This window comes from Prionailurus viverrinus, chromosome B2, assembly GCF_022837055.1.
Source record: "Prionailurus viverrinus isolate Anna chromosome B2, UM_Priviv_1.0, whole genome shotgun sequence".
NCBI lineage: Eukaryota > Metazoa > Chordata > Mammalia > Carnivora > Felidae > Prionailurus > Prionailurus viverrinus.
Genome location: NC_062565.1, coordinates 45233933 through 45255486, shown reverse-complemented (window position 1 = coordinate 45255486; position 21554 = coordinate 45233933). Strand labels below are relative to the sequence as shown.

Genomic DNA, 21554 nt, shown 5'->3' with positions numbered 1-21554 from the left:
GAGACACAGAATCGGAAACAGGCTCCAGGCTCCGAGCCATCAGCCCAGAGCCTGACGCGGGGCTCGAACTCACGGACCGCGAGATCGTGACCTGGCTGAAGTCGGATGCTTAACCGACTGCGCCACCCAGGCGCCCCTAACATGAGGTCTTAAGCTCAAGCTTTGCCCTAGAAAACTTAAGCTTTGGGGCTAAATTACCAATTCAGTTTCTCTCAGGATAACTAGATTTATAACATGCAAGTTCAGAACTAATCTATATTAGGGCAATGATTCTCAACCAAGATGAATTTGCCCAACAGCTGGCAAAGTCTGGCGACACTTTTGGTTATGGCTCAGGCAATGCTACTGGCATCTCATGGTTAGGGGCGAGGGATACCACTAAGTACCCATCAATGCACAGGACAGCCCTTCACAACAAATTAATTTCTGGCCCAAAACTACTAAGGTTGAAAAGCTCCATATAAGGGGAAATATGCAACATACATATTTTCATTTCATACCATATCTGGTGGGTTCCAGTTGAGTTACTAAAAAAACAAAAACAAAAAACACCTCTTCTCAGGGCACCTGGCTAGCTCAGTCAGAACATGTAACTCTTATTTTTTTTAAGTTTATTTATTTATTTTGAAATGGGCGGGGGGTGGGGGGGAGAGAAAATCCCAAGCGAGATCTGTGCTGTCATAGCAAACAGGGATGCAGGGATCAAACTCATGAACCATGAGATCATGACCTGAACCAAAACCAAGAGTCAGACGCTTAACCAACTGAGCAATACAGGTGCCCAAAGAGGTATAACTCTTATTTTTTTTTTTTTCCCAAGAGGTGTAACTCTTGACCTCAGGGTTATAGGTTTAAGCCCCACATCAGGTGTAAATATTACTAAAAACTTATACTAAAAAAAAAAAAAAAAAAGAAGAAGAAAAAACCACGGTGCCTGGGTGCCAACTCTTTATTTCCTCTCAGGTCATGACCCATGGTTCCTGAGCTCCAGCTCTGCATCAGGCTCTGCACTGAGCATGGAGCCTGCTAGAGATTCTCTCTCCCTCTCTCTCTACCCCTCCTCCCCTGTGCATGTGAGTGCACTCTTTCTCTCAAAATAAATAAATAAACTATAAAAAAAAAAAAAACAGAATTCTTTCACACATACACACACAGAAGAAGGAAGGAGGAAGAGGAACGCAAAGGAGGGAGGGAAGGAAATGGAAGTATCAAAACTGGTGAGGAGACATTTCTAAACTTAGAGCAAACAAAACAATCAAAATTTAAAGCAAGCAAATTGGAAACTAGGAATAAATATCTGCAGCAAACCAGACAAAGAATTAAAGGCATTTGAAAGAACCAAAAAGAAAAATAATACAACCAAGATTGAAAAACAAGCAAAACTGTAGTATTTAAAATGAAGTACAGCCACTAAGAATTTAAGAATATATATATATATATATATATGTATATATGTATATATATATATATATATATATATATAAAATTTTTTTTCCCCTTAACAACTTGGCTGCAGGTAGGGGCAGTGTTTACTGGTAGTATTTTTTAAGGAGTCTACAATTTTATCTTCTAATAGTGATTTAAAAAAAAAAAAAAAACAATAAAAAAAAACACAATAGTGATTTTTTAAAAACAAAAGAATGCCTGAAAATCAAAGTTAAAAATCTTAAAATCCAGAATTTTTAAAAAATTATACACAAAATATTGATGGTAATATTATAATTTTGCCAACTATTCTGCCCTAATAAATATTTATTCTTCTGATAATGAAAAGTCACTTCATAAAAAAATAATATAAACAATTTATACAAATTCTAAACAGGTTTGAACTGTATGGGCATTCACTAGGGAATATTTACTTTGGTTCTGATCAATACAGTATAGATAAATATTACAATATCTAATTAGGTCTGTCAAATTAAATATACTCTATCTTGCATCACTGGTTATATTATACATTTGAGCTTTAACCTTTGTTTACTATAGCAAAGGACAAAATACAAGAAGTTGTACAGATATTAACAAAAAAAAAATTCCACTGTAAATTCAGAAACAATTATAAGCTTTACTCCAAAGAAGCAGTAATATGATAGAAATACTTTATACCTCTTATTTAAATAATTAAGATAAAAAATAAAAAATATTTTTGGGGGGCACCAGGGTGGCTCAGTCAGTTAAGCATCCGACTTCAGCTCAGGTTATGATCTCACAGTTCGTGAGTTCAAACCCCACATCAGGGTCTGTGCTGACAGTGCAGAGCCTGGAGCCTGTTTAGGATTCTGTGTCTCCCTCCCTCTGTCCCTCCCCTCTCCCCCTCTCTCAAAAATAAGCATTTTGAAATTTTTTTTAAATAAAAATAAAAAATATTTTTACTTTTTATTTTCGGTAATAAATATTTCTTGCCAAAACCAAAAATCTTTACCAGGAACTTATTTCCAGGGCTATTTTTACATAAATGGAGAAATGCAACTTTGATGAGCGTTGCTTAATGTTACTTGACATTCCATTATTCAGGTTCCCTAAAGTTACCCAGTCAAAATAGTAATGAAAAGCACGGTAAGCCCTAAAGTCCTTTTAGCCATATAATATCAGAATTTCTGTGCTCTCCTCAAATTAAAAGAGAACTGATAAACATGCTTTACTTTCAACAGAAATAAGTAAATCACTGGTAGTGATTTGTGCCTAATCTAAAGATATCATACACAAAATGCAACCCTCCTTTTTGTATTTCAAATAGAGTGCAAAAGTCTGCATAGTACCAAGTGCTCTTATTCAGAGTATTCAGAGAATAGAGTATGTAGTAGAAGAAAATTTTTACACAGTATTACATTCCTTTTAATATTACTAAGTCAGATCCATAGGTGACAAATATCTACAAAAATAATCTAAGTTTAAAAAACAAAAGGATTTTAATCACATGAAGACTTAGTTCAAAGCAAAAATATTACCATGCACATGTAATTAATGCCTCCTAAGAACAAATATACAAAATACATCTGAAAAGCAAACAAGGTGGAAAATTCTATTAAATATTCCTCATCTAGGGGCATCTGGGTGGCTCAGTTGGTTAAGTACCCAACTCTTGATTTCCCCTTAGGTCATGATCTCAAGCTCCTGAGATCAAGACTAATGAAAGGCTCAACACTAAGTGCAGCGTGCTTAAGATTCTCTCTCTTTCCTCCTCTGCCCCTCTCCTTCACTTGCACATACATGCACTCTCTCTCCAAAATAAAAATAAATAAGTAAATAAAAATAATTGTTTATATAGTCCTCATTCAAATTTTTAGTTCCACTATTAATTTTGAAAAAACAGTAGAAATTAGTTTTAAGCACATTTCAAGCCACATTAAAAACATACCATGTATTTGTCATAAAGTTTTACAGAATTCATCAAAAAATCTTATGATAATCTACTGGATACATAAGTAAAAGACCAAAGTGTAACACACAGCTGTAATTTAAAATCTTTTAAGAGAAAATAGTTACCCAAATACATGTACCAAATACCAAATACATGTGGATAATACCAATCCACAATTTTAGGGTAATAAATATTTAAATTTGTTTTCTTACACCACATTGGAATAGTCATTTCAATCTGTATCACTTGCTCTGTGTAGCTCAATTTTCTCCCTCAATGTTTTAAGAAATAATTAAGAGGACATGCTTTAAAATCAGAACAATGCAAGTTCACTCCAGCCTTCTCCACATCCTGTCTCTGACCTTGGGTGAGTAACAATCTCTTTAACTTCAATTTCTGATTCTGGAAAATGGAAACAATGATGTTTAATCCCAGAACGCTCCAATGGAAATTAAATACTGAATAAAATGCCTAGCATTTAAAGCATTCCTTAAATGCTAATAATTAGCCAATATATCAGTTAAAAAGAAATTTTAGCTTACCAAAAAATGGAAAATTGCTATAAAAGACAATTTCACTCTCAAGACTTTAAAAATGTAATGAAGTTATGTAAACAACTGCAAGAACCTATAAGAATAATCAGAATCATGAAAAAATCTAAAGTTATCATTTGAATTTCTCCATGTTTCCAAGCATACACCAAAAGTAAATACGTGCATTAAAAAAATAACTTAAATTCATATACTCAAAGAGGTGTTACCTTCAAGTTACCAAAAAACATTATCTGGCCAGGGTTGAGAGCAGGGACTTTGTTTCACTTATCTTTGTATTCCCAAGCCCTATCACAGTGCCTGATATATCAAATGTACATAGCTATTTGTAGCACTGAATTGGAAGATACTAAATTGCCTAGAATTTTAAATTCTTCTTTCAACACAAATATGATACTCCATACTCATTCAGCAAATATTTGAGGGGCTGCTACTGGAAGGTTCCCACTTGTTCCAGGCACCTGAATACATCTAATGAAGAATGAAAATTAAAAAAAAAAAAAAAAAAAAAAGTAGCAGCTCTGCACTCCTGGAATTTATATTCTAAAACTTTGTACACCCTGTATTTACATTCTAAAAAGGTAAGGTAAATAAGCAATAAACATGTAAGTAAGGAAATTACAAAGTCGGTCACAATGTGTTAAGAATGGAGGATTAAAAAAAAAAAAAAAAGTAGGGCAGGATATGGAAGATCTAAATGCCTGTTATCTATAACCCTAAAGACACCTCTCAGAGGAAGAGTTAGGAATTAGTTCCACATTTTTTAGTGGTTAAGAGTAGCACAAGCACTGGGAATACAGACAATTGCCTGGATTCAGTAGTAATTACCTACTACTTCTATGCTTCTTTCCTAATCTACAGAATGAGAAAAATAACAGAACCCAAAAACGTATAGATTTGTTGTGAGAATTAAATTAAATAATGCTTGTAAAGTGCTTAAAACCATGCCTTAAACAGAAGTACTTAATAAATATTCACTAAACGTTAACAGCCATTACAATATACTGCAATCTCCCCATTAATTGTTAAACAACCCAGGGCAAGGATCTTGTCCACCTTTTTATTTTGAATGCTTCTGTCAGTGCTGGTATACAAGACCTCAAAAAATATCTAATTTACTGGGGGCGCGTGGGTGGCGCAGTCGGTTAAGCGTCCGACTTCAGCCAGGTCACGATCTTGCGGTCCAGGAGTTCGAGCCCCGCGTCAGGCTCTGGGCTGATGGCTCAGAGCCTGGAGCCTGTTTCCAATTCTGTGTCTCCCTCTCTCTCTGCCCCTCCCCCCATTCATGCTCTGTCTCTCTCTGTCCCAAAAATAAAATAAAACGTTGAAAAAAAAAAATTAAAAAAAAAAAAAAAAAAAAAAAGAAAGCAGAATGAGGGGCGCCTGGGTGGCTCAGTCGGTTGGGTGTCCGACTTAGGCTCAGGTCATGATCTCATGGCTCCTGAGTTAGAGCCTGCGTCGGGCTCTGTGCTGACAGCTCAGAGCCTGGAGCCTGTTTTGGATTCCATGTCTCCCACTCTCTCTGCTCCTCCCCCAGTAATGCTCTGTCTCTCTCAAAAATAAACGTCAAAAAAATTAAAAACAAAACAAAACAAAAGAAAGCAGAATGAAACAAACTTCAGGCCTATTACATGCAATCTACTAAACTAAGTCTTTTTTCCATGAGAAAATATATTTATCTAATTACAACAGATTATCACTCGTATCTAATATAAAATTAATCAGGTAAGACCAAAAGTGGTTTATCATTAAGAAACTCTAAAAGAGTACAATTCCTTATGTGATAATTTGTAATTGTATAATAATTTTAAAATATTTTTATACTTTCATTAGATTCACAACAAACGTAAAGGCTTACATCCTAAAACTGTACTGTTCAGCTGGTAACACCTGACACATGAGATTACTGGGCACTTGAATTGTGGCTAATCCAAATTAACGTGTTATATTAATGTAAAATACACAACAGATCTCAAAGACAGGAAAAAAATGTAAACTATCTCATTAATAACTTTTTATACTGAATATACACTGAAATAACTATTTTCCTTAAGCCAACATAGCCAAAATATTAAAATTAATTTCATCTGTTCCTCTTTATTTTTTAACACATTAGGAAACTTTTAATTATATATGTAATTTATCAGGTTAGTATGCCCCAAAGAACATATGTATACTTGCTTCACAACACTCATTTAAGATGGTATAATTTTATAGTTCAATCAACACTGTCCAAGTTATTTTATTTATGTTTAGAGAGAGAGCGTGCAAGCAGAGAAGAGGAACAGGGGAGAGACAGAATCTTAAGCAGGCTCCATACTCAGCATGGAGCCCAAGGTGGGGCTTGATCCCACAACCCTGGGATCTTGAGCCAAAATCAAGAGTTGAACGCCCCACCAACTGAGCCACCCAGGTGCCCTGTTCAAGTTATTTTAAACAAATTTTGAGCAAATTAAGCCTTTATGCCTACATTTGTTTAACATGTGAAGACTCATATGGAAATGTCTCTGATTTACAAAACAGATAATCTTCCCTTTATTTACTAGGAGAATGTAACATCAATGCAACACAGATGCCCACCTGACAAGATGCTGAATATCTGACATTACTGACTTCTCTATTAAAATGAGTCATATAGGGGCGCCTGGGTGGCGCAGTCGGTTAAGCGTCCGACTTCAGCCAGGTCACGATCTCGCGGTCCGGGAGTTCGAGCCCCGCGTCAGGCTCTGGGCTGATGGCTCAGAGCCTGGAGCCTGTTTCCGATTCTGTGTCTCCCTCTCTCTCTGCCCCTCCCCCGTTCATGCTCTGTCTCTCTCTGTCCCAAAAATAAACGTTGAAAAAAAAAATTAAAAAATAAAATAAAATAAAATGAGTCATATAGAAAGGATTAAAGAGGGATTTTTTGTTTGTTTTTTGGGTTTTTTTAAGATTTTAAGTAATCTCTATACCCAACAGTGGGGCTCATACTCACTGGAGATCAATAATTGCACACCACCAACTGAGCCAGCCAGGCACCCCTAAAGGGTTTATTTCTAAAAGACAAGTTAGACCTCATACCAACTTGAAACAGTAGCTCCACTAGTCAGATTTTGTTAGTCTGGTTTAGGTGGACATACTTCAATATACCATACTTAAATTTGTATTATTCTTTAGACTGGCTGGATCCCTCTCCCCTATTATTCCAAATTAAAGTATTGCTGAATCATAGATTTAGTGGATATACAGCAGACTCATAATTTTCTGCCAGTTATTAAAGGTGATAAATTTTTTTTAGTAAAATAAAAGTGATGAGGCAAGTATGGTCATTCATTACATATGAAATGAAGAAAATAACAAAGGAGTTTTTATTCAGGCTTTAAACTCTGACATTCTAGCTATAATTCAATTGGGTTTTATAAAATATAAAGAATATAAGAAATTCAGGAAATGTTTATGGGAAAGGGGTTACCTTGGGGTCTAAAATATCACCTTTACACTTCCATTTGACATTCATTCTGAAATTCTAAACTTTCAACAGATTTATTTTCATCATTTAAGGCAAAATTGTTTTAACTGCTTCATAAAATGTGTTTGCTAAGAATGGTCTAACTAATAGTTAAGTAAAAATGGAGTCTCCATCTTATTTACACACACACACACACACACACACACACACACACACACACACTCCAAAACAGCAAGGCAAAATGAAAGAGGGAAACCTGCTGCAGCAAAGAAGGAATTTTGAAATCTAACAAAACTTTGATATTAGGAGAATACATTGCTAAATAACTTGAAGTTTGTTGTTTCTACTCTAAAGAATAAGAAAAAAAAAAAAGCCATGTAGGAGAGAATACATTTGAAAGATCAACTTCAATGTTTCCTGAAAACATTATACTCTAGCCAAGACTATAGGTCTCAATTTTACAAATATACTAACTTCTACACTTAAAATCCAAGCAAACAATTTGGCACTTGATTATTACAATAATCATGATAAATGCTCTAGAAATTTCACTCATAGTAAATTTCGGGCCTCAGTACTAGGGCACTGATAGATACTAACAATGTTAAGGCAGTTTTAATTTTTCAGGTAAAAGAATCTTAAAGATATCAGTTAAAATGAAGACATGCTTCACTCTGAAGACTCAGCACCAGGAATAGAAAAAAAAAATTAGCTTGGCTACTGCCAAGTCCTTACTATGTCACTGGTCAAACTAATGAGAGATGAACAAATCCCACTTGCCTTCCAACTGATCTTCCTCATGCTTCTCTATTTACATTTTAACATTTCTGACATTGGAATACATCTTAATGAACTACACTCCTTCTCTTGTTTAGATTTGTAATGATTCACATGTTAAATTTTATTCCTATTATGTTAAGTCTTATTCCTATCATAACACTATAAGCCATCTCAAAACATTCATGACACTCATCAACCAGGAGGGAGAAAGAGGCAGGAGCATTTATTTATGTTAGAATCTCCAGAGGCTATGAATTTTTTTTTCTTTTTTTTTTTAGTCTAGGGGATTCTAATAATATGCCCAATCCGTAACACTGCTATAAACTACCTGAGGCACCAAAATATATATCTGTCCTACTCTCCCTAGTGCATCCATCGCATGACATCAATTACAATCCTCACATTAAGGCAAATACTTCTTGATTAAGCTTTCACATACAGCTCCTTTCCTTGGCCATAAGACCTTGCAACACAGCATGTCTCTTAATCTTGGTGGTAACTACTTGTTACTGTTACCATACTAAAGTATCTTCCTACTAGAAACTCCCAGTGATTAGATGCCACACAGTCACTCTCTTGGAATTAATTACCTGGACACCGAATCATTAAAAAGAACCTGAGCTACATGACACTAAAACAGATACTAGAATTTAGGATCCCATATGAGTCATCTCTGTCTTTGTAAATTAGTTGAGAAAGAGAATGGGATCATGATGGGAAATTTAAGAACAGATACAAAATGTGAAAGATTATAAAATCCAAGTCTCCTAGAGGTACTGAAAAGGACTGATACCGTATAAATAGGTTCTAGCAAAGAAAGCATCTGTAACACTGCCATATCTGTAACAGATCAACATCTTAAGCTGGATCTCAATTTAGAACAATGAATTTTTAAGAAAGCAGTTTCTTTTTAGAGTAAAAGTTTCCCTAAGTGCAAAAAACTAGTAAATATACTTTCGATTGAAGAAACCAGTTAAGAAAGCAGAACATCCAGATACCTGAGACCTTCAGAAACAAACAAAAATCCAAAATACAAAAAAGAAACAATGTAAATTTAGTCCAAAATGCCTACTTCACTTGGAGCTAAAACCAGAGTTCTGACTGAAAAACAAAGTAAAATAGACTCTTGAAAACAGGTTTGAACTACTCAGGTCCATTTATACACAGATTTCTTTTCTTTTTTTTTTAATAAATACACTATAATACTGCAAATGTATTTTCTCTCCCTTCTTTTTTAAATAAGCTCTAACCCAAAGTGTAGCTTGAACTCATGACCCCAAGATCAAGAGTCACAGGCTCTACCAACTGAGCCAGCCAGGTGCCCCCACATTCGACTTTCTTTCTCTAGCTTACTTTATTGTAAGACTACAGTAAATAATACATGTAACATACAAAATATGTGTTAATCCACTGTTTATCGGTAAGGCTTCTGGCCAAAAGTAGGCTATTAGCTACGTTTTGGGGGAGTCAAAGTTATGCTCAATTTTCAACTTTAGAGATGGGGGGGCGCTCAGTACCCCTTACCAGAGGTGTTCAAGGGTCAACTGTATTATAACACAGTTTTGGGTCAGAGAAGCCCTAGTAGGATTATGAAAGGAATTTTATCTGCCTAACAATGGTAATAAATGACTCTGTGTCTAAACATCTAACATTAACCTAAAAAAAGCTGGAGGAAAGGGAGGGAGAGTATGGTGGGAGCAGTGAAAAGGGCTACAAATCAAACAAAAATCAAAACCAAAAACAAACAAGTCTTTCTAATAAATAGCCTAACTTTAATTCAGTGAAAGAAACCAAGAAACCAATAATTAGTGGTACTTTCAAATTTCTTCTTACTTGCCTGTTTAATATTACATATTGGTAGTTACAACTACTCAACTTGTTAAGGATTGTGTTCTTGTTTCTGAAATAGAAGGGTAAACTGAAACTGTTATCTGCTTTGCATTGGGGTGAAAAACAGCAAAGAAAAGGCAGATACATCAAATCCCTAGGACCAAGTAAAGAGAAAGAAGACCAAGAAGACCAAGTAAAAGAGAAAGACTGTGACCAGGAAATATCCTCTCAAGTATTTAGACAGAGAATCTCACATCACCCCATTATCCAAGGCCACTTACAGATCCAGGAACTAATGCAGGCTACCAATATACTCTCAAGACAGAAAATATATAACATCTATAGCTTAGGAGCTCAGTATTACTGCTTGGCTCATCCTACACAATTCCAATAACCAAGTTTTGTTCCTGGGAAAAAATACCTGCCTTGTCTCTCATAAAAACCTAGATGCTATCTGATTTTGTTTCCCTGTGGCTAGGACTTCAAAGACTACTGCCAAACCCCATTTCCTCCCTTTTCCCACAAGATGTCAGTCTGAACCTCTACCTAGTGCCTGCTACCAACCAACATCCCACTCCCACACCAAGCTGGGCCACTCTATTTATCTATACACACCGCCTTTTACATATCGCTCATGCCGACAGGCTGACTACAGACGTTTATGGATCTCTATCCAGATTCCCCACACCAGTATTTTGGCCTCTCTTCCATGTAGAAAGACCTATATATCTTGATTTAGGTCAATCTACCTAGTAGTTAGATATCAAATCCTACAGATGAGCAAGTCACAGATCCATCATAACAATTACCTAATCTGCCTAATTTCAATCACAACAACATATTAGATTTTATTTGCCCTTTCTCTTCTGAACACAAACTGAACAATTTCAGATCTTTAATACCTTGCTTCACCAGTTTACCTAGGAAGTAGAACTGCAGCTTTGTTCTCTTCTCACCCGAATCAAGAATCATTACACCCTTCTTTGCCTACATTCAAGCCCTTCCCATGACAAACATTTACCATACTTAAAATACATTTTATGTTTTTATTTTAATTCTAGTTAACAGTATCATATGTTTCAGGTGTACAATACAGTGATTCAACACTTCCATACAACGCCTGGTGTTCATCATAACAAGTGTGTTTCTTTAATCCCCATAGCCTATTTCACCCATCCCTACCCACCTCCCCTCTGGCAACCATCAGTTTGTTCTCTATAATTAAGAGTCTGTTTCTTGCTTTGTCCCTCTTATTTTTTCCCTTTGCTTATTTGTTTCTTAAATGCCATATATGAGTGAAATCATACGGTTTTTGTCTTTCTCTGACTTATTTCACTTAGCATTATACTCTGTAGCTCTATCCATGTCACTGCAAATGGCAAGATTTCATCTTTTTACAGCTTAATATTCCACTATAATATTCCACACATATGTGTACACACACGCACACACATATACACACACCACATCTTCTTTATCCATTCATCAGCTAATGGACACTTGGGCTGTATCCACATCCTGGCTATTATGAATAATGCTGCTATAAACATAGGGTGCATGCATCCCTTTGAATTAGTATTCTTGTATTCTCTGGGTAAATACCTAATGGTACAAATGCTGGATCATAAGATAGTTCTACTTTTAACCTTTTGAACTGTTTTCCAGAGTGACTGCACCAGTTTGCATTCCCACCAACAGTGCACAAGTGCTCCTTTTTCGCCACATCCTTGCCAACACCTGTTGTTTCTTGTGTTGATGATTTTAGCCATTCTGACAGGTATAAGGTGATACCTCACTGCAGTTTTGATTTGCATTCACCTGATGGTAAGTGATGGTGAGAATCTGTTCATGTGCCTACTGGCTATCTGTATGTCTTCTCTGGAAGAAATGTCTATTCATGTCTTCTGCCCACTTGTCAATTGGATTATTCATTTTTGGGGTGATGAGTTGTAGAAGTTCTTTATATATTTTGGATACTAACCCTTTATCAGATATATTATTTGCAAATATCTTCTCCAATTCTTAGGCTGCCTTTAGGTCTGATTAACTGTTTCCTTTGCCGTGCAGAAGCTTTTTATATTGATGTAGCCCCAACAGTTTAGTTTTGCTTTTGTTTCTCTTGCCTCAGGAGACATATCTGGGAAGAATTTGCTATGGCCGATGTCAAAGAAGTTACTGCCTATGTTCTTTTCTAGGATTTTTATGGTTTTAGGTCTCACATTTAGGTCTTTAACCATTCTGAATTTAGTTCTGTGTATAGTGTGAGAAAGTGGTCCAGTTTCATTCTTTTGCAGGTTGCTGTCCACTTTTCCCAACACCATTTGTTGAAGAGACTTTTTCCTACTGGATATCCTTTCTTTCTTTGTCAAAGGTTAATTGACCATATAATTGTAGATTTATTTCTGGATTTTCTATTCTGCTCCAGTGATCTACATGTCTATTTTTGTGCCAGTACCATACTGTTTTGATTATTACAGCTTTAAAATATAACTTGAAGCCCAAAATTGTAATGACTCGAGCTCTGCTTTTCCTTTTCAAGATTACTTTTGGCTATTCAGAGTCTTTTGTAGTTCCATACATACTTTAGGACTGTTTGTTCTAATTCTGTGAAAAATGCTGTTGGTATTTGGATAGGGATTGCATTAAATGTGTAGACTGCTTTGGGTACAGGCAATTTAACAGTATTTGTTCTTCCAATCCATGAGTGTGAAATGTCTTTCCATTTCTTTGTGTCATCTTCAATTTCTTTCACTAGGTTCTTACAGTTTTCAGACTACAGGTCTTTCATCTCTTTGGTTAGGTTCATTCCTAGGGATCTTTTTATTTTGGGTGTAATTATAAATGGGACTGTTTCCTTATTTTCTCTTTTTGCTGCTTCATTACTGGTATATAAAAATGCAACAGATTTCTGTACATTGATTTTGTATCCTGTGACTTTTACAGACCTGGATGCCTTTTATTTCTTTTCATTGTGTGACTATTGTGGCTATGATTTCTAGTACTATGTTGAATGAAAGTGGTGAGAGTGGACATCCTTCCTTGTCTTGTGCCTGACCTTAGGGGAAAAGCTCTCAATGTTTCCCCATTAAGGATAATGTTAGCTGTGGTTTTTCATAGATGGCTTTTATTACGTTCAAGTATGTTCCCTCTAAACCTGCTTTGTTGAGAGTTTTTATCAGGAATAGATGTTGTACTTTGTCAAGTGCTTTTCCTGCATCTATTGAAATAATAATATGGTTCTTATCCTTTCTTTTATTTATGTGATATATCACATGGCTCAATTTGCAATTAAAATACATTTAATAGAGAAGGATATTCCGTGACAAATAAGAGGAGGAAAAAAAAAATCACAGATCTGGATTACATGTAAATAAAAACTTGGATTTATTTTTGATTGGCAAGTGGAATGCACTTCATGTTTTATAACTTTGTTTTTAACTCAAATGCCTTAAAATTTAGATCTTATTAAGTTAATGTGACATCGTTTTACTTTGCCAATCCCCAATTTAGAAAAATATATGACAATGTGAATATCAATATCAATGTGAATTTAAAATACCAATGTGAATTTCCACCCTTAATGGGATTTTTTGGAACTATAGCTATTCAAAGTTTGAAACACTTAGAAAAATCGAATCACAAGTACTTACTAGTTAAGGAATACAACTTATTACTAGTTTTGCTAGTGATCGAACTTCGAAACAAAAAAGTTCTAATATTCCCATTTCATCCTCTGGATTAGTTTAATTAAAGTAAATCCTGAGACTGAAAGGTGAGCCTTTAGCAGGCAATTTCCATTTGCCACTACTTATCTGCATAAATCAAGATTTTCTCCAAACAGCGCAACAAAATAAGGAAATAAATCACTCTATTATAAAAGTGCATTTATCATCTCTAAACCAACTGCCTATTCCCGACCATTAAAACTGCCTCATTATTTAAACATGTTGAATAATCATATATGAGCTTAAAAAAATAATGTAAACTAAGAAGTTCAGAACCTTACCTAAAAGTAACAGAAATTCAATCCTTAAAATCCACTTACTTTTTCAAAAATAAAAATTCACACATAGTAACTAACACTTTATGCCACTTGCTTTCTGTCTTACTCCCCCTCTAAGATGCAGATCTGTACTTCTGGAGTAAGAAAAGTAAAGTTTTACCTTTCTATTTCTCTAAACTCTCCCCAAATTCTTTCACACAGAATACCTCAAATTTCTTTATGTTAAGTATTCTTCTATATTTAATAAATGTAGAAACTAAACACATAAAAGCTTAACATAAAATTCAAAGAAACTACTAGTCTCTCCTACTATTCATCCCATATACTTTCTCCTGAACTACTAAACTTACTCCCAATAATGGACTTTTTCAAAGTATAATCAACACCGGAAAAAAAACCCGTAAATTCCTACATAAATGTTATAAAGACCTATTACACAAAATTAAACTTCTGAAAAAAAATTAATTTCTGCATTACTACAAAATCATCTATCTTATCTCACTCTTCCTTTAAATGCAATACGCACCTTTTAACAAAGGTCAAAAATTGAGAATTGTCTTTATAAACTGGTACAAGAATTAGGGAAATCATTTGAAAATGAAAATAACAAGAATCAGCACTGGCTCTGTTCCAAACAATTTACAAGTATTAGTTCATCCAATCCCCATTACCATCTGCAAGGTTATTTTTACCCCATTTTTAGAGTAAGAAACTGAAGCACAGACAGGTTAAGTAACTTGCTCAGTTACAACAGCTAAAAGGTGGAAGAGCCAGGATTTGACCTTAAGCTGTCGCAGCGGAGAGCCAGAGAGCCATGCTCTTTAATTCTCTCGCTATACTACCTAAATAGTACAGATGGTAGGAACCGTCACTTAATGCGTATCCAATTTATTTCAAAACAATTAAATTAGAGATTTTTCATTTTGTGACACATCAGATAAAATATATAAAAATACATAAAATATTTTAAGCTACCATCTTAAATCATAAGGAATAAAGACTGCTGACAACAAAACCAAACAAATGAGGTTTATATTATAAAGGAAACTCCTTTTAAATGATTTGGATAACTTTAATATGAATTTTTACATGACTGATAAATTTAAAGTACGCGTTCATATGGAAATGTCTGACAAATACCTTTTAAAAATTAACTACAAATGCCCCCAAGTAATCAACCTGCAAAACACATTCTGAGTAGTCGAAAGCACACAAATACCACACTTTACCTAGATAATGCAGCAACTTGCCTAACCAGAACACAGCAGAGAAGTCACTAAGAAAAGGACTCTGGATAATTAGTAACTCCAAAGCCAAAGTTCTAACATTAATTTTCCTGAAGAGAACATCTCACACACTAAGGGTAGACTTATTTTTCCTGTATGCAGAATTACATAGAGAGTTAGAGAACTGAGGGTGAAGAGGGCACAGTAACAAGCACATCCAATAGCAAAGCAGAAAAACATGTATTTAAATAACTTCAAAATGCAAAGGAATCTGATCAAAAGTCCTGTATACAATCCAGCAGATCCTCAAGGCATCACAGTAACTGATGGTCACAAATGATGACCCTTGGTCATCAAGAGGTTTAATTACACTCTGCACCCTATTTAAGACAAAAAAGAATTACCTATTTTAGTATAAATGTCATCCAAATCGGTTTCAGTGGTTTTATAATTTGACGCTTAAAGGAATAAACCCTCAAAAACTCAGTTACACTCAACTAATTAATTGGAAATAATCTCATTTGTAAGTTCCAAACAGCAAAGGTTTTACTCTTTGGAGGTTTAAGAGCACTTTCTGTACAAAAGTTACCTGAAAGAACATAAAAGGAGAAAGTCTAGCAAAATACAGAAGAGCTAAGCGAGGACCTGTAAACACTATGCTTAAAGCATTCCGACAAAACAATGTGTGGGCAGAAGGTGCCACATCAGCAGTAGTCTGTATTTGTCCTGCTTCTAAATCATTTGTTAGTTGCATGAATTATTAATTTCGGTTAACAGTGTGTTGATATGAAGAGTACCAACTCTCAACTACAAAAAAAGGATAGAATCCTCCTGATTTACTCTATAAATCCAAAATTGGGATTATTCTTATAGAACATGCTTATGCTTTTTGGTGGCACAAATGTATGCTTTATAATGGCACACATTTATAACAGTACAGACACTTCTTTTAAATTGCTTTTAATTTTTAAAGGATTGAGAGAGTGCCTACCCCACACCGAAATTTGTTATCAAAAGAATTGTTATACTACTTAACAAAACTCCGTTTCAAACTAGGCTGCAACACAGTCTGCTTTTGCTAGATCCTAACAAAACTTTAAAGCACACAGTAAATAACATATAAGGCCGTGTACTTTTCTCTCCTCTCGCAAGGAAGTCTAACTCCAAACAGGAAACAGCTTCTCAAAGGGTTCAACACTGAAACCTCATCAAACCCTAACCCAGTCCTCAGGATGAGATTTAATATTTAAGTGCCAATACACTTGCCTACGTGAAAACAAAGTAAATAAGTCAAGTTTCCCTGTCCTTGAGGCATCCCTTGCAAGTTTCAGCGGAGGGAAAAATTACCTCTCGTAACAACAACAAACGGAAAACCTAGTAAAAGGCCGATCTATACAAAGCCTCGCTGAAGATAAAGAAGCTAAAAGTGCTACTTTGTCAAGTTTTTCCATCACCCTCCCCCATCCAACCAGAATGGGGGAGGGAAAGAGAAGGCTGGGGCAGGGAGGGAAGTTCGGCCCGAGGTTAGCCGGGCAGTGGGCGAGGAGAGGGGACCCGGTGCCCCCGCCCCCCAACCCCTCACCTTTCCCCAAAGCAGGATGAAGCGGGGAGGGGAGCGCAGGAGAAAGCACCCATGAGCCCTCCGACCAATTCCTCCGCGAGAAGAGCAAGGTGGAAGGCAGGGCGAGGAGGGGCGACGGGGAGGGTGCGGTGCGGCCGCGAAGGGGCTGACCCCGTCTCCTCCCCGCGGACACGGAGAAGGGGAACCGCCTGCCCGAATTGGGGAGGTGCAGTCGGACGGCGGGAAGCGCCCTCGAGTCTCTTACCCATGCTGGGGGCTCCCGCGGGGTGAAGCCCGGCGCCCGCTGCTCCTCCTCCTGCCGATCGCGCGGCCGCACTTGCGGCGGGAGGCGGGCCCCGCGCTGCGCTCCTTCCCTCCTGAGCTCAGGCGGGGCGAAGTGGCGCCTCCATCCGCCCGCGGCGTTCCCCGGACAGTCCCGTCGGCGCGGCCCGCGAGCAGGAGGCGGAGGCGGCGGCGGCGGCGGCGGCTCCTCGCGCCGGGCCTCCGCCAAAGCCGCCGCGGCGGGAGGGCCCTCCCCCGCCCGCCCAGACGGCGGCTTTCCCAGCCCGGTTCGCTCCCGCAGCAGAGGTGGGACCAGCCGGTTCGTCCTGGCCGCTGCCTCCAACCCGGAGCCCGCCTCCCGCGGTTCCCCTCAGCAACCGCTGTTCTAGAACGCGACTAGAACCGAAGTTCTAGTCTAGAACCGAAGACTGAGGTTGAGACCCGACTGAGGCCGGGAAGGTGCCGGGAGCTGCACCCAGGAGGAAGGAAATCTCGCGAGAGCCCCCTCGTTCTCCCTGCCCCGCCCCCTCCGCGGCCGGGCTCACCACCCGGCACCCCAGCTGGTGCCAGGTGCGGTGACGTCAGGGCCGGGGAGTCGCGAGCCGCCCGCGTCCAGGTGCAGTGGGCTGAAGAGGAAGGAATCCGGAAGAGCTGTGGCTACTCCTCCGCCTTGAAGTTCGGCACAGCTGGGACGGCCGTTTTGTATGGTTTGTCGCCCCAGATGGATACGAAGTTTTTGCCCATAGGCAGAGGGAGCCTGTGTTGCCCCACTTTCCGCGGGAGCGATGCGGTCGGTGTTGCTCGGTGCAGAGTAGCAGGCTCTGGGGGACTTACCCAGAAAAGAGTCGTCGATAGACAGAAAGTGAGGCAGAGAGACAAAGACCTCTTGCTTTCAACCTTCAGAGGCCCAGTTGCTACTGGGACCCCCGTAGTTTACCTCGCAAAGTTCCTAACGAATCACAAGCGTTTGTTCTTCGGGAAACCAAACGAAAACAAAACCCTAGGCACACACAGAAAAGCATGTTTTACAGAAATAAGTGATTGGTTCATTTAGCCTCTGTCTGCTGACTACAACGTCGAAATCCCTTTACCTGATCAGGGGGAGAAATAGTCATGATTTGAAATACTGCCCGACATTTTTTCTAGCCTCAGTATGAGGAAGGACATAGGATTGCTGTAATTAAACATAAGCATTTCTTAGAAGAGTTGGAAACAAGTATAATTCAGCCAACAAGTATAATTTCCCACTGTTCAAGTAGACCCAATTCCAGACAGATGTGAGAGAGCAACATTTGTTAAATGCCAACTACTGTGCCTAGTGCTTTTTAAAGAAATTATGTCATTTAATTCTTAAAACTATCAATTGTAAGAATTACGATTCTCGACACAAAAACTCCCTTGCCCTTTGGAATCAAGCAGACTTGGCGTTCTGAAACTTAGCACAGTTCTTTACTTTTTTGTGGGACCTTGGGTAAATTAACTAAACCTGGCTGAATTTCAGTTCCTTGAATCTGTTGAAAGAAATCTGTATCCTGCAAAGCACAGTGTCTGTCACTTAGTAGCAACCTTCTAAATATTTATTCCCACTATCTCATACAGACCTGCTTTTGCCTTCAATTTTTTTTTTTTTGGCTTCCCAAAATGTTGCATATGATACCTTTGTAATAAGAATTCGGAGTCACAATCAGAGGCTGAAAAGGAGAAAAGAAAAAAAATGTTAATATGCATACCTAAATGAGATGTACATGTTCAGCCTAATTGATATACCATATAATATTAGTACAGTTTGGTGATTCAACATATATACATTATTAAGTGAACACCAGGATAAATTAAGCTACTATCTCTCACCATACAAAGTTATTACAATATTAACTGTATTCTCTATGTTGTACATTGCATCCCCGTGTATTTTTTTTAAGTTTATTTATTTATTTTGAGAAAGAGTGCGCGTGTGCATGCGCAAGCCAGGAAGAGGCAGAGAGAGCGAGAGCGAGAGCGAGAGCGAGAGCGAGAGAGAGAGAGAGAGAGAGAGAGAGAGAATCCCAACTGGGCTCTCACTGAAACCCATGAACTTTGAGATCATGACCTGAGCTGAAATCAAGAGTTGGACGCTTACCCGACTGAGCCACCCAAGCGCCCCTTATTCATTTTTTAACTGGAAGTTTGTACCTTTTATTCCCCCTCCTCTACTTCACCCACCCTCCTAGCTCTTTCCTTCTGGCAACCACCACATTGTTCTCTGCTTTGTTTTGTTTTGTTTTAGATTCCACATGTAAGTGAAATCATACAGTATTTGTCTTTCTCTGACTTGTTTCACTTAGCATAATACCCTCTACGTCCATTCATTTTGTCACAGATGGTAAGATTTCATTCTTTTTATGGCTGAGTAATATCCCATTGTACATATATATACATATATATGTATACACATATATTATACACACACACACACCACATCTTCTTTATTCATTCATGTGTTAACAGATGTTGTACAGATTGTATCTGTATCTTGACTTTTGTAAATAATGCTACAATGTACATAGAGACAAAATATCTTTCAAATTAGTATTTTTGTTTTCTTCAGATAAATACCCAGAAGTGGAATTGCTGGATCACATAGTAGTTCTATTTTTAAATTTTTTGTCAGGAACCTCCATACTGTTCTCCATAGTGGCTATACCACTTTGCATTCCACTAATAGTGCACAAAGTGTCCTTTTTCTCCACATCCTCCTTAACACAAGTTACTTCCTTTCCTTCCTTCTTTTTTCTTTTTGATACTAGCCATTCAGACAGATATAAGGTGAAATCTCATTGTGGTTTTGATTTACCTCTCCCTAATGGTCACTGATGTTGCATATCTCATCATGTACCTGTTGGCCATCTGTATTTGGTGTTTTTTGGAGAAATGTCTATTTAAGTCCTCTGCCCATTTCTTACTTGATTACGTTGGGTTTTTTGGTTATTATTGAGTTGTGTCTGTTCTTTGATACATTTTGAATATTAACCCATTATCAATTACATCATTTGTAAATATCTTCTCCCATACAACAGGTTGATTTTTCACCATGTTGATGGTTTTCTTTGCTGTGCAATTTTTTTTTTTTTTTTTTTTTTTTTTTTTTTTTTTTTTTTTTTTAGTTTTGTACAGTCTCATTTGTTTGCTTTTGTTGCCCTGGCCAGAAGAGATAAATCCTAAACAGATAATTGCTAAGACTGGTGTCCAAGAGCTTGCTGCATGGGTGTTCTAGGAGTTGTATGGCCTCCAGCCTTAACATTTAGGTCTTTAATCCATTTGAATTTATTTTTGTATATGGCATAAGAAAGTAGTCCAGGTTCAGGGGCGCCTGGGTGGCTCAGTGGGTTAAGCGTAGGACTTTGGCTCAGGTCATGATCTCATGGTTCATGAGTTCAAGCCCTGCATCGGGCTCTACTCTGACAGCTCAGAGCCTGGAGCCTGCTTCGGATTCTGTGTCTCCCTCTCTCTCTGCCCCTCCCCCACTTGTGCTCTGTCTCTCTCTCTCTGTGTCTCTCTCAAAAATAAATCAACATTAAAAAAAAAAGAAAAAAAAAAAGAAAGTAGTCCAGGTTCATTCTTTTTGTGTATTTGTCCATTTTTCCCAACACCATTTATTATTGAAAAAACTATCTTTTCCCCAATAGTATATTCTTCCCTCCTTAGTCAAAGATTAATTGAGTGTATACACATGGTTTATTCCTAGACCCTCTGTTCTCTGTTCTATTGATCTAAAGGTCTATTTTTGTGTGGATAACATACTGTTTTGATTACTAGAGATTTATAGTATAGTTAGAAATCTGGAAGTGTCATAATGCCAGCTTTGTTCTTTTTTCTCGAGATTGCTTTGCTTATTTTAGGACCATTTGTGTTTCTATATAAGTTTTAAGATTGTTTGCTGCCAACTTTTGCATCTGTGTTCATCAGACATGTGGGTCTGTAGTTTTCTCATTTGCAGTTTTTGTTTGTTTTTGGTGTCAGGATAATGCTGGACACATAGAATGAGTTTGAAAGTCTTCATTCTTCTTTATTTTTTGGAATACTTTGAGAAGGATAGGTATTAACACTTTTTTAATGTTTGGTAAAATTCACCTGTTAAACTATCTGGTCCTAGACTTCTTTTTGTTGGGAGTTTCCTTTTTTTTTTTTTTTTTTTTTTTTTTTTACTGATTCAGTTTTATTAGTAGTTATCAGTCTGTTCAGATTTTCTATTTCTTTTTAATTCAGTCTTGGGAGGTTGTGTGTTTCTAGGAATTTATCTATATCTCCTAGGTCGTTTCATTTGTTGACATGTAATTTTTGTGGAAGTCTCTTATGATCCTGTATTTCTGTGGTATCTGTTGTACTTCTCCTCTTTCATTTCCAATTTTCTTTATTTAGGCATTCTTTTTTCTTTTTTTTTCTTTTTTTTTTTTAATTTTTAATGTTGATTTATTTTTGAGAGAGAGAGAGAAGAGAGACAGAATGCGAGCCAGGGAAGGGCAGAGAGAGGGAGAC

At 37.3% G+C, this 21554-nt stretch overlaps 1 protein-coding gene across 1 annotated transcript in view; it reads right to left on the bottom strand.

The window, feature by feature from the left end:
- The window catches only part of CD2AP (CD2 associated protein), a 141700-nt gene extending 124549 nt beyond the window's left edge, over window positions 1–17151 (bottom strand). Inside the window, exon 1 of the mRNA XM_047858581.1 lies at window positions 17023–17151. Within this exon, the coding sequence (XP_047714537.1) occupies window positions 17023–17026 (4 nt within the window). The 5' untranslated portion in view covers window positions 17027–17151. The remainder of the gene's footprint in view (window positions 1–17022) is intronic.
- Between the last annotated feature and the right edge of the window lie 4403 nt (window positions 17152–21554).